This window comes from Cetorhinus maximus, chromosome 29 (genome assembly GCF_964194155.1).
Source record: "Cetorhinus maximus chromosome 29, sCetMax3.hap1.1, whole genome shotgun sequence".
Taxonomy (NCBI): Eukaryota; Metazoa; Chordata; class Chondrichthyes; order Lamniformes; family Cetorhinidae; genus Cetorhinus; species Cetorhinus maximus.
Genome location: NC_135907.1, coordinates 2,726,192 through 2,749,469, shown reverse-complemented (window position 1 = coordinate 2,749,469; position 23,278 = coordinate 2,726,192). Strand labels below are relative to the sequence as shown.

Below are 23,278 nucleotides of genomic sequence, written 5' to 3'. Positions count from 1 at the left end.
AAAAAAAAATTCAAATGCCTGGAATCAGATCATGAGACTCTTAGAGCAAAATGCATTGATAATGGCAGGAAAGGCAGGGGACGGTGTGGATATGGTGGTGTAGCGGTAATGCTAATAGACTAGTAATCCAGAGTCCCAGACTAATGCTCTAGGGATACAGGTTCAAATCCCACCTCGGCAGCTGGTGGAATTTAAATTCAATTAATAAAATCCGAAATTGAAAGCTAGTTTCAGTAATGGTGGTCATGAAACTACCATCAATCCCTTTAGGTTTGGAAATTTGCCATCCTTACCTGGTCTGGCCTACACACGGCCCCAGGTCCACAGCAGTGTAGGTGACTCTTAACTGTCCTTGAAAGTGGCCTGTGCAAGCCACTCAGTTCAAAGGCAATTAAAGATGGGCAACAAATGCTGGCCTTGCCAGTGATGCCCAAACCCCATGAGAGAGTAAAGACTAAAAACAAATTATTAGTCGATATCCTGCGTGTTGCATACAGGGGAATAAGTTTTCAGGTGAAGCAGGGCTAAGGTGCAGATAACTTTGACCAGGGCACACAGATGTAATTCATTCCCCACTTTAAAATTACAAACGTACAAACAAGGAGCAGGAGTAGGCCATTCGGCCCCTCAAGCCTGCTCCGCCATTCAATAAGAACATGGCTGACCTGATTGTAACCTCTGGCCTACGCCCGATAACCTTTCACCCCCTTGTTAATCAAGAATCGATCTAGCTCTGCCTTAAAATCATTCAAATACTCTGCTTCCACCGCCTTTTAAGGAAGAGAGTTCCAAAGGCTCACAACGCTCAGAGAAAAAATTTCTCCTCATCTCCATCTTAAATGAGTGGCCCCTTATTTTTAAACAGTGACCCCTAGTTCTAGATTCTCCCACAAGAGGAAACATCCTCTCCACATCCACCCTGTCAAGGCCCCTCAGGATCTGACAGGTTTCAATCAAATTGCCTCTTACTCTTCTAAACTTCACTGGATAGAAGCCTGGCCTGTCCAATCTTTCCTCATAAGACAACCCACCCATTCCTGGTATTAGTCTAGTAAACCTTCTCTGAACTGCTCCTAACACACTGACATCTTTCCTTAAATAAGGAGAGCAATACCGTACACAGTACTCCAGATGTGGTCTCACCAGTGCCCTGTATAACTGTATAACCTCCCTACTGTCGTATTCAATTCCCCTCACAATAAACGATAACATCCTATTGGTTTTCTAATTACTTGCTGTACCTGCAAAAGGCAACTATGCGATTCATGCACTAAATGCAGCCTATCCGTATCTGTACACATTTCCATTTTAAGCTTCTTTTTGCATTACAAGCCCACACTGAAAATGGAAACTCCAAGTCCTGCAACAGATCAGAAAGGTATCAGGGACAGTTGCGTACGTACTGTGGCCACCACATGCACAGGTTGTCATGCGCTGCTGTTTTGCTCTCAGCTGTGTCTATCACTGCCAAAAGGCCAGTTTAACACTGGCAACTGTAATCACGAAACAATATTTTGCTTTCGATTCATTGAAACAAGTGGACCAAGTGGAAAGGCTTTGTGCAGGGACTGGCTACACAGCTAGCTCAGTTGGTGGACAGTGCGACTCTTAATCCCAGGGACACGGCTGCCCCACATTGAGTGAGGACCTTTAAATATTTTGTACAAAATGCTTTTTGATTTGATTTTTTACCAATGGTGAAACTCCACCATTAAGAGCATATGGTTAGGGTTTCCAAGACCTGGCTCTTGCCCAAACTGCTCGGGAGATAAAGGAGCTATTCTTACCACTACAAGAACCTGATTATTAAAATGGTTGCTCTATGAGCAGTTGCAGTTGTTTCTCATTAACTGATTTTGTTGTGAAGGAGACAGTTGTAGGACACCAGCTTGCAAAAACAAAAAAAATGCAGAATTGAGCAACAGAAAGCAGAGCTGCGCTTAAAAGCATCTCTCGCTTTAAACAGCCGGACTCCGACGCTGCATCTGCACGTGTGCAGGAAGGGTTCCCTTTAGTGCTGTAGCACAAATAACACAGTCTAATGGAAGCTGCCTATGTAAACACATTACACTGCAATTACAACCTCCTGCCAGCAGAGGTGCGCATGCAGGAAGAGCATGAACTTGGTCACTACAAATGATAAAAACAAAAACAAAAATAAAAATACCTGGAAAAACTCAGCAGGTCTGACAGCATCTGCAGAGAGGAACACAGTTAACGTTTTGAGTCCGTATGACCCTTCAACAGAATGATACTTTAGGCAGTGAGGGGACAGCCCATAATGACACTTTGGGAGATTATGCTTCAGTTGTACAGGACACTGGTGAGAACACATCTGGAGTACTGTGTACAGTATTGGTCTCCTTATTTAAAGAAAGGTGCAACTGCATTAGAAGCAGTTCAGGGGAGGCTTACCAAATTAATACCTGGAATGGGCGGGTTGTCTTATGAGGAATGGCTGGACAGGCTAGGCTTGTATCCACTGGGGTTTAGAAGAGGAAGAGGCCACTTGGTTGAAACATACAAGATCCTGAGGGGACCTTGACAGGGTGGATGTGGAGAGGATGTTTCCTCTTGTGGGAGAATATAGAACTCGGGGTCACTGTTTCAGAATAAGGGGTCGCCCATTTAGGGCAGAGATGAGGAAAGATTTTCTCTCTCAGGGGGTCGTGAGTCTTTGAAACTCATCCCCAGAGGGGGAAGCAGAGTCTTTGAATATTTTTAAGGCAGAGCCAGATAGATTCTCGATAAGCAAGGGGGTGAAAGGTTATCGGGGGTAAACAGGAATGTGGAGTTGAGGTTAAAATCAGATCAGCCATGATCTTATTGAATGGCGAAGCAGGATCGAGGGGCCGAGTGGCCTACTCCTGCTCCTAATTTGTATGTTCGTATGACTTATCCTGCCTCTCTTTTAAATTACCAATTAATAAATTAATATATACATATTTTTTAAAAGTTAAAATTTACTTTCTTCATCTTTTCATGCGATGGGGTCTCTGTCCTTCTCGTTTCCCCCTCGCTTACTGTGAACGTCCTCACCCCCCTTCAGCGCCCCTGCCAAACTTTGGAAACGACCTTAAATCAAAGCCCTGTCCTTCCTCCCCCACAGCACAGTGGACAGAAAGCACTCAGTCGGAGGTCCCTCATGGGGCTCAGGAATAACCATCTGAACAGCTGGTCCTGCTGAGGAGGTGCCCAACCTAATGACGAATCCAAGAATCGGATCCAATGTGGTTAGGTCAGTGCAAGTCTGCATGATGGTCAGGGATCTAGACACCATTGCTCTGGGACACAGAATCCAGCACAGCCCCCTGGTGCTACCACTAGCCACTCGGAGATGAAGCCTGTGTAACTAACCTGCTAATCTGATGACATACGCCATCCAGTAGACTTTGATTGGCAGATTACAGTCAAGGTTCAATATTTCCACCTTCATCCCTTCCAGAACATCTTCCCACTGATCAAAGAGTGGAACCTGCAGGGGAAAACACCAGGTTTTACACTGGTCTCCGTCTCTAACCATTTTTAAGGTGGTGTAAGGAGAAAGAAATAGAGGGTGTGAGTGTAACAGAGAAAGAGGCAAGTGGAGGGAGGGCGAGAGTATGGACAAAAATCCATGAATAATGCCAGGGAGAGATGGTGGTAATGCCACTGGACCAGTAATCCAGAGGCCCAGACTAATGTAATAAACACAAAAATAGCTGGAAAAGCTCAGCAGGTCTGACAGCATCTGTGGAGAGGAAGACAGAGTTAAAGTTTCAAGTCTGTATGACTCTTCATCAGAACCCAGACTGATCTCCGTTCACCAGTTCAAATCCCACCAAGGTAGAATTTAAATTCAATTAATGAATAAATTTGGAATTGAAAGATGGCTGATCCAATTGGCCTTATCTCCATTTCCCTGCCGACTCCCCATAACCCTCAACTCTCTTGTCGACCAAAAATCTGTCTAATTCAGCCTTGAATATCTTGTGTCCCTGCCTCCACTGCTTTCTGGGGAAGAGAATTCCAAAGAACAGCGAATCTCAGAGAAGAAATTTCTCCTCCTCATCTGTTTTAAATGGGAGACAGCTTGTTTTTAAACTGTGCCCCTCAACGAGGGGGAGTTCCAGCGCCCAGCCACGAGATTCCCCCACGAGGGGACACAACCTCTCAGCGTCCATCCCGTCAAACCCCCCTCAGAATCTTATCTGTTTCAATAGGATCACCTCTCATTCTTCTAAACTCCAATGAGTATAGACCCAACTTGCTCAACCTTTCCTCATAAGACAAACCCTTATCCCAGGAATCAGCAGAGTGAACCTTCCCTGAACTGCGTCCAATGCAAGTATACCCCTTCTTAAGTAAGGAGACCAAAACTGTGCACCAGGTGCAGTCTCACCAACATCCTATCCTGTCCAGTTGCAGCAAGACTTTCCTCCTTTCATACACCATCCTCCTCGCAACATGGGCCCAACATTCTGTTTGCCTTCCTAATTACTTGTTGGACCTGCATGCTAACTTTTTTCTGATTCACACACCAGGACACCCAGATCCCTCTGTGCTGCAGCATTTTGCAATCACTCTCCACTTAGATAGTAATCTGCTTTTCTATTCTTCCTGCCAAAGTGGCAACCTTGCATTTATTCCATCTGCCAAACATTTGCCCACTCACTTACCCTACCCATAAACTTTTGCAGACGCTTTGTATCCTCCTCACAGCTTGCTTTCCTAACTATCGTCGTATTGTCAGCAAATTTGGCTACAATACAGTCAGTCCGAGACATCCTGGGGGACATCAGGACATATAAAGAAAAAGAAAGATTTTACATTGATTTAGTACTTCACATGTGCTTTACAGCCACTGAGGTATTTATGTTGGAAAAAGAAGAAATACTGGAAATACTCGGGGGTGTGGGGGGTGGTGCAGGGGGCAGGCAGCATCTGCAGAGAGGGAAACAGAATTAACGCTACAGGTTGATGACTTTTTATCAGAAGTGGAAAAACTTAAGAGATGTCACAGATTTTAAGTCAGGACAAAGGGCAGGGAAAGGTGGGGGTGGTGGAAGGAACAAAAGGGATAGGATGGAAAGCCGAGGGATTAAGAGACAGAAAGGTTGTCACTTAATGACAGCGTAGAAACAACAAAAAAATGGGTCCTAAAGGAAGTGTACAGGGCAACAGCAGAACAATTACCCCCAGTGGCTGTGCGAGAAGCTAGGAGCAGTGATTATGATCTGAAGTTGCTGAGCTCACTTGCTAAGATCAGAAGGTTGCAAAGTGCCTCATTGAAAGGCGAGGGGATGTTCCTCGAACTTGCCCTGAGCTTCGCTGGAACTGTGTAGGAGGCCGAAGGAAGAGAGAGGCCAGGGCGATGAACCAAAACGGCAAACACAGCGTCAGGGACTTAACCGAGGAGTTCAGCGGAACCATCACACAATCGGTGTTTGGTTTCTCCAGTACTGAAGAAACCACATCGTCAGCCGCAGAAACAGTGAGGGGCCCCTCCCCGCCTCCAGCTCTGTGGTTTTCAAACTTTGTTTTACATTTGGAGGCGCAGGGGGAAGCGTTGCTTTAAATACAATCCTTTTTCTCCACCACAGCCCAACATAAACTGTAGGTTTTTTTCTCCCCTCAGGTGCCCAGTTTTTTTCTTTTGAAAACAGATCACAGGTAAAACAAGTTATCTAGTCACATAACAGATTAGCATCAGTGAAGTCAATTGCACGAGACCACTGGAGCACAATGTGCAGCGATCATTTTTTAAAAAAAAATTATACCCTTAGTGACAGGAGCCTCTTAGCACAATAAGGAGAATTATTCCCTCCCACGCAGGCAGGTGATTACACATCAGGATTCAGCCAAGAAAGCCATAGGACTGCGCTTCTCCAACACTTTCACACTGACCCCCATTTTGAGGCCTGAAAGTTGCCTTGACCCCTCAGCGGGGTCAAGGGGGAGGGCGGCTGTGGGGGGGGCAAAGTGTTTAATCTTCAGGGATTTTTTTTAGTGCAATTAATTACCTTCTCGGTGGGCTTTCTGGAGGGGGAAATCGGCCTCAAAGCATCGGTCATACAGAAATAGAAAGCGCGGATATAAAGGGGCCTCGCAGCGGTTAACATTCAGGCGCTGCTCCGCTGCTGCCTCAGAGCTCACAGCCCCAGAATTTCGTCACCCCCCCCTCCCCTCACCCCCACCCCCACCCCCCTCCCCCCCAGTTTGCGAAGCCCTGCCACAGAGAGTATGCTAAGGCCAGCTACTGACTTACAGGAGTCACAAATGCAAACCCAGAGTTTATAACCGATATCTCTGGGGGGAATTGCCCAGCAGGGAATGAGTAGAGAGAGGAGACCACCACCAGCCCCTCTCTCTCCCGCTGCAACACCCCCAAACTAGCTCACCTTCACCCCAGAATACCATTTCAAAGCAACGTGAACCCACGCCCGAGAGGGCTGGACAGTGACTGATCTCTTCGCCGGGAACAGGGTGACACGGGGCGGGGAGTGAGCGAGGGCGACCGGAGAGAAGCACAACACTAACACCAATCACAACTCGTATTACTCACGTGTTTGAAGCAGCTGACAGGAGCGGCTTTGCACTTCTGTTCCTCGATATACTTTCCCCATTCGAACCCTTGGCTGAAAGCTTAAAGGAAAATTGCGGGGGGGGGAGAGAAAAACGTCATTGGGATTTACAAAAAGGTACAATTGTGCGCCCAGTCCAAAGCAGATTCAAGCTCCACATGGCAGTGAGCAAGGGCAGCTTGGCACACAGGCTGCTGTCCTCTTGGCCCTGTTAGTGCCAGTGATTCTGTCTTGTGAAGACAAACAGAGATTGGGCAAGTTCCAGGGAACATGTCACCCGTGTGCATTAGTGCACCCCCTGGTGGCCACTTCAACTTTTTGGGGGGGTGGGATTGCTCTAACAACAACTTACATTTATATAACACTTCTCGACGTAATAAAACGTCCCAATGCGCTTCGTTGCATTATAAAATTATAAGCATTATAAAACAAAGTCTGACACTGAGCCACATAAGGAGCTATTAGGTCAGGTGACCAAAAGCTTGGTCAGAGAGGCAGGTTTTAAGGAAAGTGAGGCAGAGAGGCAGAGTGGTTTAGGGAGGGAATTCCTCCCCTGGGGCCCAGGCAGCTGAAGGCAAGGCTGCCAATGGTGGAGCGATTGTAACTGGGGATGCTCAAGAGGCCAGAACTAGAGGAGCGCAGATATCGCAGAGGGTTGTGGGGCTGGAGGAGACGACAGAGATAGGGAGGGGCGAGGCCAAGGAGGGAGTTAAAAACAAGAGTGAGAATTTTAAAATCAAGACCAGGAGGCAAAGTCAGCGATCACAGAGACGGTAGGGGAACAGGATTTGCTGCAAGTTAACAAACAGAGAGCAGAATATAGGATGGCAGAGGGTAGAATGTTGGAGAGCAGCCAAGTCAAATCTAGAGGCCACGAAGGCAGGAGTGAGGGTTTCAGCAGCGGATGAGCTGAGGCAGGGCAGAGTCGGGCGATGTTACTGAGGTGGAAATAGGCCGTCTTAGAGATGGCCCGAATATGAGGTTGGAAGCTCATCTCGAGGTCAAATGCCACACCAAGATTGCAAATAGACTGGCTTAATCTCAGACTGTTGCTAAGGAGAGGGATGGAGTCGGTAGCTAGAGAATGGAGTTTGTGTTGGGGAGTGAGAACGATGGCTTCAGTTTTCCCAGTATTTAACTGGAGGAAATTTCTGCTCATCCAGTATTGGATGTCGGATAAGCAGTCTGATAAATTAGCAACAGTGGGGGAGTCGAGAGAGGTGGTGGTGAGGGAGAGCCTGGGGGTCGTTGCGTACGTGTGAAAACTAAGGCGGTGCTTTCAGATGATGTCACCAAGGGGCAACATGTAGATGAGAAACGGGAGGGGCCAAGGGTGGATCCTTGGGGGGCACCAGAGGTAACGGTGCAGGAAAAGAAACCATTGAAAGTGATTCTTTGGTGGCAATTAGATAGATAAGAATGGAAATAAGTGACAGCAGTCGCACCCGGCTGGATGACATTGGAGAGGTGTTGGAGGAGGTCTGTGTGGTCAACCATGTCCAAGGCTACAGACAGGTCAAGAAAGGCAAGAAGAGTAAGTTTACTTTTATCACAGTCACATCGGATGTCACTCGTGACTTTGATATTCTTGGAATAGAGGAAGAAAGATGAAGTCAGGACTCCCCAATAACTCAACACAGCCAGTGAAAATAAGAGGGCCTCAGGTTCAACCATTGGCCAAGTTCCTCGGTCCCTAATGCAAAGCCCTTACCGTAACTCTGACTGGACTAGTTAACAACGGGGATATCACAACTGGTCACCAAGCCCCGGGGCTCGGAAGGCTGGGGAGCGGGGGAAAAGTCATCCAAGGTTTGCATTCCTGATTGGTATTTAATGATGCAACAAGAAAGTGCCTTTGGGCATCTGCTCGGCGAGGATGGGACCACCTTCAGCTGAGTCTTCCCTGGTCTGAACCACATCCTGACACTGTGTTGAGACTCATTGCTGAAGAATGGTCACTTGGTGAAGTGTCATAGAGCTGCCAGCAGTCAATGGAAACATGCCTTCACATTGGTAGATGAGGGTTATACCGATTGAAAACTCCAGTGAGAGAGAGAGAGAGAGAGAGCGAGAGCGAGGACAAACAATTAATACACAGCTGAGATCTGTCACAAGTCTTACCAGAATTGCTATTCTGATTGCCATTCCTTAGCTTCCCATTGGACTGATGCTGTAGAAATGCCCCCAGTTTAGATACCCATGAAGCTTTGTTCAACACCTTTGCTTTCTTTGTGGGTGGTTTTCCCTGTGAAATAACAAACAGAATTTAAACTCTGAATGAAAATGCAACTTCCAATAAAAAAAGAACTTTTGTCAGCGGGATTCAGGGGAGATGGTGGGAATGTCATAAGACGAGTAATCCAGAGACCCAGGATAATGCTCTTGGGACATGGGTTCAAATCCCAGCACAGCAACTGGTGAAACTTAAAATTCAATTAATAAATCTGGAATTGAAAGTTAGTCTCAGTAATGGTGGCCGTGAAACCACTGTCGATTGTCGTAAAAACCTACCAATGCCCTTTGAGGAAGGAAATCTGCCATCCTTACCCGGTCTGGCCTACATGTGACTCCAGACCCACAGCAACGTGGTTGACCCTCAACTGCCCTCTGAAATGATCTAGCAAGCCACTCGGTTCAAGGGCAATTAGGGATGGGCAACAAATACTGGCCTTGCCAGTGATGCCCACATCCCATGAAAGAATAAAGGAAAAAAGGGATGGAGAAAGGGGTCAGTTTTACAGATATAAAAACTGCGGATGCTGGAAATCTAAAACAAAAACAGAAACAGAAATACCTGGAAAAACTCAGCAGGTCTGGCAGCATCGGCGGAGAAGAGTACAGTTGAGGTTTCGAGGGTCATGAGGACTCGAAACGTCAACTGTGCTCTTCTCCGCCGATGCTGCCAGACCTGCTGAGTTTTTCAAGGTATTTCTGTTTCTGTTTTTGTTTCAGTTTTACAGATGTTTGCTTTAGAAATCTGGGTTAAGGAAAAACATACATACATAAGCACATGATCGCTATGCATTCTCTCCTGCTTGAAATTGTATCTCTAGACATCAGTTGAGGATAAGTGCAGACTTGTCTGACATCTAGCACAAGTTTTTCATTCTTTACAGCACCATATCAAAACGAACACAGATAAGAGAGAAAGAATTGACCCAATTCCTCCGGGACGTGAGCCAGATATTTAAAGGCACCTGGAAACTTGAAAATCTTCACCTGCAGCTGGGGTGTGCTGCTTTCCCATGTAGTAAACTCCAACTCGCTGAATTCCTTCAAGCGAGATTTAGAGCTGTCTCTGGTTGGGAGTGAAAATCTCCATTTACAAAGTAACGCGGAGACTTGGGAGCCAGAGTAAACTCCTGGACAAGTTCTGATTTCCTCGATCTGGGTTCCCACAATCTGGGTTTTCTGTTTCTCCCAGGGGTTTGGGTAGAGTGGGAAGTGTATATATTACGATACACAATTGTGGGGGGGTACGCTGGATGGGCCGGAGGGTATTCACTTGTTATCACTGTTTGTACGTGACGAGGTGACCGAAGGCTGCGCTGAAACACCAGCAAACTGTGCGATCTTAGATGGGCTGGGCAATTAATCAGAGCTCAACTTTCGCAGCAGTACAATGCACTGTGTTCAGAACAATGTATAGCTTTAAGTCTAATTTACATTTTGTATTTGGGTGCTAAGAAAGGAGAGACCTCATTTTGAGGTTTTTGTGAGCCGGGTGCCGGCAAGTCCAGGGCCCTGTTTCCATACATGCATTTTTAATGAGGTTTTACAACTCTTGAAGTGAAGAGATTTGTTACCAAGGGGTTAGTAGTTTAGTGAAGCTTAAAAAAAACGTAGAAAAAAAATTGTGCTGTTGCTTAGTGATAGGGGTCTAGAGACACACAGGTGGTCAGTTAGTGTGTGTATACCACAGAGTGCAGGCAGAAGGTCTTAATCTCTCTAATAAGAAATCCTGCAAGCCTGCTGGGGAAGAGTTTAGGGAACTCATGTGTTTGCTGTGAAGTTGAAGTAATAGTAAGTTTAGATTGCAGGTTTTAAGTGTCTCAGGGAGAGATACCAGCTGAAGAAAAGCGCAAAAAACATATTTTTTATTTTTTATTGGACTATGGCTTTAAAAACTACCATGGCTGCAGTTTAAAAGAGATGTTCACTGGAAGAAGAAAATCTACAATGTTGCTATCTCCTGGAAGAATATGTGCCAGGTTGAACAGAATGGTGCTGCAAAGGAGACCTGATTTAAGAGGGAACTGCCTAGCGACAATGTTTTGATTGGCTCCTGACCAAGTGGCCAAGTTTTGTGTGAGGATGGTGTAGTAGCCTGCAGTAGCCTTCTTTCAGCTCCTAGCCTGAAAAGAGGAAAGACCTGAAACCTCTCTCTCCTGTGTTTTGTAAGACTCCAGAAATCCTGCCATAGTAACTAGCTGGCCATTCCTCACATCGCTGTATCCTGCGATTTCTTAGCTAATATCACCACTATCAACACCTTTTTGTCCTTTTGTCTATGACATCTTTTGGTTATCTCCACCTATCACTGGCCCTCTATCCAGCTCTACCTGTCCCACCCCTCCTTAAACCAGCTTATATTTCACCTCTTTTCTATTTTTCCTTAGTTCTGATGAAGAGTCATACGGACTCGAAACGTTAACTGTGTTCCTCTCCGCAGATGCTGTCAGACCCGCTGAGTTTTTCCAGGTATTTTTATTTTTGTTTTTGTTAACAGAACATAAGCTGAGATCATAACAACTGTCACATGTTAACCAGATCCATGCTGGTTGGCAAAGTTAAAACTAAGACACAGCTGTTTTCTTTGCTCAAGAGAGTTTACTGACTTAGTTCACAGGCAGCATTACTCCAACCAACAGCCCCCCTCCCCATGTCTGAGCTCTCCCCATTTATAGGTGCACAAATACTCATCACCTGTTTAAAAATGATATTGCCATTAAACCTCAACGATGTATTTAATTATACATTGATATTACACAATAGAACACTGTTATACACGTAAAGCAAAATACTGCGGGTGCTGGAAATCTGAAATAAAATCAGAAAATGCTGGAACAACTCAGCAGCAATGTGGAGAGAGAAACAGAGTTAACATTTAATGTCCGTATGACTCTTTTTCAGAGCTTGGAAGAGGATTCATACACACTCGAGACGTTAACTCTATTTCTCTCGCCACAGATGCTACTTCTATAAAATAGAATGATGTATTTGGAGGAGATGGTGGCATAGTGGCAATGTCACTGGTCTAGAAATCAAGAGACCCAGGCTAATGCTTTGGGGACATGGGTTCAAATCCCACCACGGCAGCTGGTGGAATTTAAATGTTAATTAATAAACCTGGACTATAAAGCTCATATCAGTGATGGTGACCACGAACCTATCAGTTATCGTAAAGGCCCATCTGGTTCACTAATGCCCTTAAGTGGGTAGTGTCCCTACCTCTGAGCTCCGGGTTCGAGTCCCACTCCAGGACCTGATGGGCAAGGAAGGCGAGTTCATAATGCAGCCAAATAGGTTGAGTATCAACCTGCAAATCCTTCCAACACCCACCATTGGCAGGTGGTAAGAGCCAGAGAGATTCCTGGTCAGCCATGTGATGGAAAGAATGTTGGAGCCTCTACCATCACTATCCAAAGCTCCAGACCACAACATGCATGGGAAAGTGCAGGTTTCCACAGCAACTCAGACTCCTTGACACACCACCAGCACCTTATATTTATGGTCACTAGTTTGGACTCCCAACAGGTAGAGTAGAGAGAAAGGTGTCTCCATCAGGACAGCCCCTGATAATTTTAAAGATCTATACTTGGTCACCCCTGCAGCCTTCACTTCTCAAGACAAGAAATCCCCAGACTGTTCAGTCTTTCTTCTTTTTTTTCATTTTTTCACAGGATGTGGGCGTCGCTGGCTGGGCCAGCATTTATTGCCCATCCTTAATTGCCCTTGAGAAGGTGGTGGTGAGCTACCTTCTTGAACCGCTGCAGTCCATGTGGTGTAGGTACACCCACAGTGCTGTTAGGGAGGGAGTTCCAGGATTTTGACCCAGCAACAGTGAAGGAACGGCCGATATATTTCCAAGTCAGGATGGTGTGTGGCTTGGAGGGGAAATTCCAGGTGGTGGTGTTCCCATGTGTCTGCTGCCCTTGTCCTTCTAGATGGGTTTGAAAGGTGTTGTCAAAGGAGCCTTGGTGAGTTGCAGCAGTGCATCTTGTAGATGGTACACACACTGCTGCTACTGTGCATTGGTGGTGGAGGGAGTGAATGTTTGTGGATGTGGTGCCAATCAAGTGGGCTGCTTTGTCCTGGATGCTGTCGAGCTTCTTGAGTATTGTGGGAGCTGCACTCATCCAGACAAGTGGGGAGTATTCCATCACACTCCTGACTTGTGCCTTGTAGATGGTGGACAGATTTTGGGGAGTCAGGAGGGGAGTTATTCACCACAGGATTCCTAGCCTCCGATCTGTTCCTGTAGCCACAGTATTTATATGGCTAGTCCAGTTCAGTTTCTGGTCAATGGTAACCCCAAATATGTTAATAGTGGAGTTATGGGAATGCCATTGAATGTCAAGGGGCAATGGTTGGATTCTCTCTTGTTGGAGATGGTCATTGCCTGGCACTTGTGTGGTGTGAATGTTACTTGCCACTTGTCAGCCCAAGCCTGGATATTGTCCAGGTCTTGCTGCATTTGGACATGGACTGCTTCAATATCTGAGGAGTCGTGAATGGTTCTGAACATTGTGCAATCATCAGCGAACATCCCCACTTCTGACCTTATGATGGAAGGAAGGTCACTGATGAAGCAGCTGAAGATGGTTGGGCCTAGGACACTACCCTGAGGAACTCCTGCAGTGATGTTCTGGGACTGAGATGATTGACCTCCAACAACCACAACCATCTTCCTTTGTGCTAGGCATGACTCCAACCAGAGGAGAGTTTTCCCCGATTCCCATTGACTCCAGTTTTGCTAGGGCTCCTTGATGCCACACTCGGTCAAGTGCAGCCTTGATGTCAAGGGCAGTCACTCTCAACTCACCTCTGGAGTTCAGCTCTTTTGTCCATGTTTGAACCAAGGCTGTAATGAGGTCAGGAGCTGAGTGGCCCTGGTGGAACTCAAACTGGGTGTCAGTGAGCAGGTTATGGCTAAGCAAGTGCCGCTTGACAGCACTGTTGATGGCCCCTTCCATTACTTTACTCATGATTGGGAATAGACTGTTGGGGCGGTAATTGGCAGGGTTAGATTTGTCCTGCTTTTTGTGTACAGGACATACCTAGGCAATTTTCCACATAGCCGGGTAGATGCCAATGTTGTAGCTGTACTGGAACAGCTTGGCTAGGGATGCGGCAAGTCTTCAGTACTATTGCCAGAATGTTTTCAGGGCCCATAGCCTTGGCAGTATCCAGTGCCCTCAGCTGTTTCTTGATATCACGTGGAGTGAATCGAACTGGCTGAAGACTGGCATCTGTGATCCAGAGGAGGCCAAGATCCACTCGGCATTTCTGACTGAAGACTAGCAAATGCTTCAGCCTTATTTTTTGCACTGATGTGCTGGGCTCCCCCATCATTGAGGATGGGGATATTTGTGGAGCCTCCTCCTCCAGTGAGTTGTTTAATTGTCCACCACCATTCACGACTGGATGTGGCAGGACTGCAGAGCTTAGATCTGATCCGTTGGTTGTGGGATCGCTTAGCTCTGTTTATCACTTGCTGCTTATGCTGTTTGGCACGCAAGTAGTCCTGTATTGTAGCTGCACCAGGTTGACGCCTCATTTTTAGGTATGTCTAGTGCTGCTCCTGGCATGCCCTCCTGCACTCTTCATTGAACCAGGGTTGATCCCCTGGCTTGATGGTAATGGTAGAGTGGGGGATATGCCAGGCTATAAGGTTACAGATTGTGTTCGAGTACAATTCTGCTGCTGCTGATGGCCCACAGCGCCTCATGGATGCCCAGTCTTGAGTTGCTAGATCTGTACGAAATCTATCCCGTTTAGCACAGTGGTCATGGCACACAACACGATGGAGGGTATCCTCACTGGAAAGACGGGACTTCGTCTCCATAAGAACTGTGCAGTGGTCACTCCTACCGATTGTGTCATGGACAGATGTATCTGCGGCAGGCAGGTTGGTGAGGATGAGGTCAAGTGTGTTTTTCCCTCTTGTTGGTTCCCTCACCACCTGCCACAGACCCAGTCTAGCAGCTATGTCATTTAGGACTCGGCCAACTTGGTCAGTGGTGGTGCTACCGAGCCACTCTTGCTGATGGACATTGAAGTCCCCCACCTCTGGGGGCATTCTGCGCCCTTGCCACCCTCAGTGCTTCCTCCAAGTGGTGTTCAACATGGAGGAGCACTGATTCATCAGCTGAGGGAGGGTGGTACATGGTAATCAGCAGGCGGTTTCCTTGCCCATGTTTGACCTGATGCCATGAAAGTTCATGGGGTCTGGAGTCAATGTTGAGGACCCCCCAGGGCAACTCCCTCCCGCCTGTATACCACTGTGCTGCCACCTCTGCTGGGTTTGTCCTGCCGGTGGGTCAGGCCCTGGGACAGGACATACCCAGGGTCGGTGATGATGTCTGGGACATTGTCTGTAAGGTATGATTCTGTGAGGATGACTATGTCAGGCTGTTGCTTGACTAGTCTGTGAGACAAACTCTCAATTTTGGCACAAGCCCCCAGATGTTAGTAAACAGGACTTTGCAGGGTTGACAGGGCTGGGTTTGCCATTGTTGTTTCCTGTGCCTAGGTCAATGCTGGATGGTCCTTTGGTTTCATTCCTTTTTATTGACTTTTTCGCAGTTTGATACAGCTGAGTGACTGGCTAGGCCATTTCAGAGGGCATTTAAGAGTCAACCACATTACTGCAGATTTGGAGTCACATGTAGACCAGACCAGGTGAGGGCAGCGGATTTCCTTCCCTAAAGGACATTAGTGAAACAGATGGATTTCCAAATAGTTCTAACCTCTCAGTTCCGGCAACATCCTTGTAAATCTTTTTTTGTATCTTCTCCAGCGTCCCTATATCCTTCTGGAAATATGGAGAACAGGACTGTACGCAGGAAATCCTCATGGTGCCCAAATGTAAAGGCACTGTGATACTGGGGTGGGGGAGTGATTTGTCCCAGTGAAAAAAAACTCAAACATCAGGGTACTGAATAATGAGAGTCTTGGCTCAATGGGTAGCCCTCTCGCCTCCGAGTCACGGGGTTCCGGGTTCAAGTCCCACTCCAGGGCTCAAGTAGAAAGATCAAGGCTGACTCTCCACTGCAGTACTGAGGGAGTGCTGCACTGTCGAAGATGTTGCCTTTCAGGCGAGATGTCAAATCGAGGCCTCGCCTGGCTGCTCGGGTGGGTGTGAAAGATCCCATGGCGCTATTCCGAAGAAAAGCAGGGGAGTTCTCCCTGGTGCCCTGGCCAATACTTATCCCTCAATCAACATCACACACACACGAAAAAACAGATAATTTTCACAAAGCTATTTCTGGGAGTTTGCTGAGTGCATATCGGCTGCTACGCTCCGGATATTACAACAGTGATCTCACTTCAAAAGTACTTCGTCGGCTGTAAAGTGCTTTGAGGTGGGTCGTGAAAGGCGCTATATAAATGCAAGTCTTTTTTTTAAATTGGAATTTCTTTTCTCTCCCCCAACCCCTTCCCCCTGCTGCAAACTCTCTACCCGATCCCGGGGTGGAGCTGGACCAACTCTCCGGCTGTCGTCCCTCTTCCGGGATTTTGTTTAAGCTGACCTGCACAACAAAGGCAGCAGGTCACACCGTGCATGGCGAAGGTCTCAGGACAGCGGTCAGTGGCAGGCTGCTAACATTACCCAAGACTAACCCGTAATCGTGCCAAGATGCTGGCTTTCTTCGAGTTGGAAGAGTAGCTTCGGGAACAGGAAACACTGCAGAACCTCTTCGTCTTGGAAAAGAAGGTTTCTCGCGCTCCCGCAATCCCACACATCTCACAGGTAGCTTAGAAGATCAAAAAGACAAAGAAAAAGGAGGTTAAATGAAAATTGGGATCAATGCTACTTTTAACCAGAAAACTAAAGGTCAAATGGATTTTTTTTTAAATTTTAATTTATTCTTTCATGGGATGTGGGCGTCACTGGGAAGGCCCAGCATTTGTTGCCCTTCCCTAGCTGCCCTTGAACTGAGTGGCTTGCTAGGCCATTTCAGGGGGCAGTTAAGAGTCAACCACATTGCTGTGGGTCTGGAGTCACATGTAGGCCAGACCAGGTAAGGACGGCAGATTTCCCTCCCTAAAGTGACCCAGACGGGTTTTTACATCAATTATTACATCGTAGTTTCATGGTAACCATGACTGACGCTAGTTTTTCCAATTCCAGGTTTATTCAGTGAATTTGAATTCGACCAGCTGCCATGGTGGGATTTGAACCCAGGACCCCAGAGCAAGAGCCTGGGCCTCTGGATTACAAGTCCACCATCCCCCCCTCCCCGTATGAAGAAATGCTGGAAATCTTGAATGAAACCAAAAAAAAAAATGCTAAAAGTGCACAGTATGTCAGTCAGCATCTGGAAGAGAAAGACAGGTTACCGATTCAAGTGTAACCCTTCCCCCGTTGACAAGACCAACAGCATGAGTGCACGGGAGTGACTTGATCGTTAACTGTTTTGCTTCCTTGGTTACAAGGTGCAGGTAGATATTTGTGCGGACATTTAGCTATATTGTTGGAGTACACGGAGGGCATCTGCCCCTTAAACAAGCAAAACGGTGTCACCAGCAACAACTTTAGCTAGTCGGCAATTTCTATTGGACAATACGGGGCTGAGAGGATGGGGGTGTAATTCAACCAGGGTTTGGAGACGTTATTTGGTCCCCATTTAAAAGTCATGGGTCCGCCCTTATAGTTTGTGGGGGTTTTTTCTAACCAATATTTTAATACGACACAGGTACATTACCCAAAACCGGACATTTTTGACATTCGGTTAAATTGGTAAAGACTCGCCTGTTTTGCAGGTGACCAACACTTCAGGCTGTGCACACACATTCCGTGTCAGACGTCCGCACGCAGTATCAGTTGGTATAGGTATCTAAAGAGGCACCCGGGATTCGGGGGTCCAACAGGCATTGGTGCCTTTGCATCCACCAATAGGAGGCCCACGGCCTATGTTATGCTCTGCCCGCCCTTTATGCAATTGGTTTGCCCTGAAAGCAGCTGCCAAGCATGACACACAGCCTCAGCCTGTGCTTCCCAAGTGTTTTCACACTGCGACCCCATTTCGAGGTCTGAATGTTGCCATGACCCCGCAGCAGGGAGAGGGGAATGGGGGGTTTGGCGGGGGAGGGGAGCTAAAGTGTTTAATCTTTAGGGAATTTTAGAACACTTACCTATTCAGTGGATTTTTGGAGCAGGAATCAGGCCCACCATTTTTTTAAAAAGCGAGGATTTAGAGGGAGATGTTAACATTCAATCGCAGCTCCACAGCAGCCATTGCTACCTCAGGGGTCAGGACCCCGTGTGGGGTCATGACCCCCACCTCGACCCCCCCCGGCTTAAACTTTAAACTGTATTCAGAGGGACCACAGCCAGCCTCTAGGAGAAAAGGTGAAATCCTCTTGCCTGAATGCAAAGCCAGGAGGCGAAGGGGCACATTAAAAACACGGGCTTCTGTTGGCCACTGGTCACCCCATTTACGATCAGCACCTTCTCCTCTTTCCTGACCCTTCATTCCCAGGCCAGCCCTGTCTTCCAACACCTGTCCGAGAGTCACAGTGGCCTGAAATTCCAATAGTCTTCATTGAGCTACCTAGCAGGCATGTGTAGTTTGCTGCCCTGATGTCCATTCCAGCTCCCAAGTCCAAAACCCAGGAGAACCTGCAAGCCAGCACAGAGCTGTTCCGAGGGTGCCAAATTTTGGACATTGGGCCTGTAGAGTTAAATAACAAAACTTAAAGAAATTTGGGAAGGGATGTAGAATGGCTTGGATCGTTAGCAAGTGCATAAGTGTCTGTTTTAAGGTAAATCTGTAGTTAAAATATAGAAAGCAGTTTAAAATGCTCAAATATGAACAACCTTTTCCAATTAGCATTGGCAAGGACCAAGGCCTTGCTGGTTCCTGGCATTGAGCCCACCAGAGAATCAGGGTTACTATTTAGAAAGAAAGGTTTTGATGCTCATTTGTGCACTCAGTCACTCTGCTCTCTCCCACCTACTCGAGGGGTGGGGGTAGGGTTCCTGCTCAAATCCCTATTGCTATTGTTGCAGGCGGGTTGGGTGAACCAACACCAGAGCACTGCGGTAGTCTTGAGCAATATTGCCAGCGACTGCCAACTTTCCTTGGAGCTGCCCTCCTGACAAGGAATAAGATTTTTGTTTGAGGCAGTGTTCGAGTGCAGTTGCATAAGGGGGGAAGGTACTGATCCCGAAAATGATCACGGAGCATTGTTAACATCAGTGGCTCCAGGCTGGCGTTGCACACGTATCAGATGGTTCAGGAGATAGCAAAGCAGTGAGAGGGGAACGTAAGATCATAAGTAGGAGGAGCAGGGGTAGGCCATTCGGCCCCTCAAGCCTGCTCCACCATTCAATAACATCCTATCTGATCTGATTGTGGCCTCGACTCCACTTTCCTGCCTGTCCCCCTCCCCCCATAACCCTTGACTCCCTTGTTGATCAAAAATCTGTCTAACTCAGCCTTGAATATATTCAGTGACCCAGTCTCCACTGCTCTCTGGGGAAAGAGAATTCCACAGACTAACGACCCTGTGAGAAGAAATTCCTCCTCATTTCCGTCTTAAATCAGAGACCCCTTATTCTGAAACTCTGTCCCCTAGTTCTAGATTCCCCCACGAGAGGAAACATTCTCTCAACATCTACCCTGTCAAACCACCTCAGAATCTTATATATTTCAATAAGATCTCGCTTTTCTAGGCGCTAATAAGTATAGGCCCAACCCGCTCAACCTTTCCTCATAAAACAAGCCCTTCATCCCAGGAACCTAGTGAATCGGCTCTGATCTGCTTCCGATACAAGTATATCCTTCCTTAAGAAATGAGACCAAAGCTGTACACTGTACTCCAGGCAGGCAGGGTTTTGCTGTTGTAGGGAACGTGAGGGAAGTGTTATAGTTACACATGAGATTGGATCATATTGTAAGGCTGAGGGGAACCTGGCTTACATCAATGTTCACAAGGAGTTCAGCCCAATGGGTTACGAGAAAACTGGAAGCTATGAGAACACAAGGCCAGTTTGTGGATTTTAATCAAGACAGGTACTCCATGAGGAATTAGGCTTAAAGACTGGTGAAGACGGAGGTAAGCAGGCTCCAATCTCCAAGCCCCACATTAGGGTGGTAGTTTCAATGATCCTTGCTCGCGTAAAGGGAGAGTAAAGAAAGTTGATCATTGCCAATGTTCAATTTCACAAAGCTCGTGGGATCGGAATGCCTGGGTCGAGACATTTCTGAAGGGATGCGTCTCGTGGCAGCAGCATTGCCAAAGGCAGCTTCTGTTATCGATAACACATTGCCGCTAACCCTAATGCTAACCCCTAACCCGCGCACCCTACTAACTGACCCGAGTCCCTAACTCCATATTCAGGCCTCCCTGATAAGGCCCAGGGCCGACAGTCAAGAAACAGTCATTGTGCCATCATCAATGATGTGGTTGCACATGTTGTCAATAGCCCATCTGGTTCTGAAAATATTGCAGCTGTTGGAGGGGCAATTAGGGGTGGGCAACAAATGCTGGCCTTATCAGCAAACACCCACATCCCATAAAATCCCAATTAAAAAAAAAGAGATGAAGAGCAGGACTATTTTTCAAAATTTATTCTTTCATGGGATGTGGGTGTGGTTGGAAAGGCCAGCATTTGTTGCCCATCCCTGATTGCCCTGGAACTGAGGCTAGTTTGCAGTTAAGAGTCAACCACATTGCTGTGGATCTGGAGTCATGTGTAGGACAGAATGGGTAAAGTCGGCAGATTTTGCTCCCTAAAGGGCATTAGTGAACCAGATGGGGTTTTTACAATCGATGATAGTTTCATCATCACCATTCCTCAGACTAGCTTTCAACTCTAAATTTTTTATTAATTGAATTTAGCTGCCACCAGTGGCCGTGGTGGGATTTGAACCCATGGCCCCAAAGCATTAGCCTGGGTCTCTGGATTACTAGTTCATTGACATTACCACTGAGCCACCATCTCCCCCCTTGGTTTGCGAATCTACGATCTGCAAGTTTGTCAATAGCTTCCTGCTCCATCTACAAAGCTTACTGTTCCCCTAACTTAGTGACCGTCATAGTTAAGCAAGCTTCACCTCCCTTGATTTAGCTCTGACTCAGTCTTCATCCTTTACTGCCACCAGCCACAAATCTGATTTATGGTTTACATCTGCAGCATAAACAAACCCAATGCTTCCCAGTGAATCTGAGCACCCCCCCACTCTCAAACTGGACTGCCCATTAACACACCAAATGTCAAAAAAAATACATACCCATTCCAAGTTTCCCATCAATGGATTCATCATCATTCATCGCTTCTAATATTGACTCAGACTCCACGACCTGCTGCTGACCACCTTCTTCATCCTCCATGTCATCACTCGATTCCTCGGTGAAGTTTTCATTGCTGCTACTGCCGTGGTCTTCCAGACTATCATACCCATCAAACAGGCTATAGTAATCATCTCCAACACCCTTGAAAGACATTTCTAGAACATTCTGGAGATATAAAGATAAATAACATCACACGGGTCACAATAAATTGACGAAAGCTCCCTTCATCTCGGACTTCCGTAAGGATTCTGAAATCCACTGAATTTGACCAGTTTCAACCCAAGTCCAACCGTGTAAGGAAATCGATCCATGATCCCTCCCAAGACAATGGCTGGTCACAGTCCAGCCGTCTCATTAGCAGCGAACCCAGCCACAACGTCTGAACAGGATAAGGGTAGGCTTCCTCGACCCAAGTTGTAATGTCAGGGGCTGAAAGGATACAAGTGGAAAAAATATTCCAGTTCTGCCTCTGCCTCAGCCCATCCGTTGTGAAACGTTTATCAATACTTTTGTTACCTCCAGGCCCAGGAAGGCCTCGCCTAGGATGAGGGGCTCATCTTATGAGGAAAGGCTGAACAGGTTGGGTCTATACCCATTGGAGTTTAGAAGACTGAGAGGTGATCTTATTGAAACATGGAAGATCCTGAGGGGTCTTGGCAGTGTGGATACCTGGAGGGTGTTCCCACTTGTGGGAGAGACTAGAACTAGAGGACGGATTTAAGAATAAGACAGAGATGAGGGGATTGTGATCTTAACTACACCAGTCCACATTATAAGTTTAAAATTCTCACCCTTATTTTCAAATCCCTCGCCATTGCCGCTCACCATCTCTGCAGCTTCCTCCAAAACTATAACCCTCCACCATCTCGGCTCTCCTCTAAATCTGGCCTCTTACGCATCCTCAATTTCCTTTATCTCAGCAAAGCCAGCCCTCCTATTAGCTGCCTCAGCCCTAAACATTTCCATTTCTCTCCACCACATTCTCTTCCTTTAAGTCACTCCTTAAAACCTACCTTTTTGCCCATTTTAATACCTTTTTTCCGGTTCAGTGTCAACGTTTTGCTGGATAACACACCTGTAAATGCAAACTGTTGTTGGATAATTAAATATTAGGAAGACTGAAGCCACTGTTTTCAGTGCCCGCTCCAAACTCCATCCCTCTCCCTGGCAACAGGCTGAGACTAACCCAGTCAGTTCGCAACCTCTGTCTCACATCTGACACCGAGATGGGATTCCGACCTCATACTCGCGCCATCACTAAGATGGCCTATTTTCACCTCAGTAATATCGCCCGACTTGGCCCCTGTATCAGCTCATCTGCTGCTGTAACCCTCATTAGTGACTCCGTGACCTCCAGACTTGACTATTCCAACACCCTCCTGGCTGCTCTTCCACATTCTACTCTCTGTAAACTTGAGGTCATCCAAAACTCTGCCGCTCATGTCATAACTCAGAGCAAGTCCCATTCCCCTATCACCCCTGTGCCCGCTGACCCGCACTGGCTCCCGGTCAAGCAACATCTTGATTTTAAAATCCTCATGCTTGTTTTCAAATCCCTCCATGGCCTCGCCCCCTCCCTATCTCAGTAATCTCCTCCAGCCCCACAACCCTCAGATACTCTGCACTCTAATTCTGGTCTCTTGAACATCCCCGATTTTAATCGCTCCAGCACTGGTGACTGTGCCTTCAGCTACCTGGGCTCCAAACCCTGGAATTCCCTCCCTACCTCATTTTCCTCCTTTACGACACTCCTCAAAACCTGCCTTTTTGACCAAGCTTTTGGTCAACTGACCAAATATCTCCTTATGTGGCTCGGTGTCAGACTTTGTTTTATAACGCTCCTGTGAAGTGTCTTCGGACGCTAAAGGCGTTATATAAGTTGTTGTTGTCCATGGACCACCATTTCTTACATTAAAACCAAGCTCATTCATTCTTTTTAGGAAGGAGCTCATCTTATTCCAGTCACCCCCCCCCAACTCCCCACCCACCCAACTTTGGAGAAAACAGTAAATTAGTTTTAATCAGAAACCTCCCATCCCCAAATCCCCTCACACTTATTACACAAATAATGTATCGCCCCCCGCAATGCCACCAGCGTGCAAAGAATTCTATCCCTACATTTATCACACAACGACAGCTCAACTGGCCAAAGCGGGCAGCTCAACTGGGCAAGTTGTTCCAATTGTCAT

General features: G+C 46.9%; 1 protein-coding gene across 4 annotated transcripts in view; it reads right to left on the bottom strand.

The window, feature by feature from the left end:
• The window catches only part of LOC144669555 (lethal(3)malignant brain tumor-like protein 2), a 92,135-nt gene that overhangs the window by 59,744 nt on the left and 9,113 nt on the right, over nt 1-23,278 (bottom strand). For 3 of the 4 annotated variants that reach the window (XM_078532041.1, XM_078532043.1, XM_078532044.1), the window contains exons 2-6: nt 21,029-21,254; nt 16,410-16,543; nt 8,685-8,808; nt 6,545-6,624; nt 3,358-3,475 (exon numbers count right to left, since the gene is read on the bottom strand). In XM_078532041.1, coding sequence (XP_078388167.1) covers nt 3,358-3,475; nt 6,545-6,624; nt 8,685-8,808; nt 16,410-16,543; nt 21,029-21,242 — 670 coding nt within the window. In that variant the 5' untranslated portion in view covers nt 21,243-21,254. Of the gene's footprint in view, nt 1-3,357; nt 3,476-6,544; nt 6,625-8,684; nt 8,809-16,409; nt 16,544-21,028; nt 21,255-22,122; nt 22,165-23,278 lie in introns of all 4 variants that reach the window. The other variant, XM_078532042.1, reaches the window with a different exon arrangement.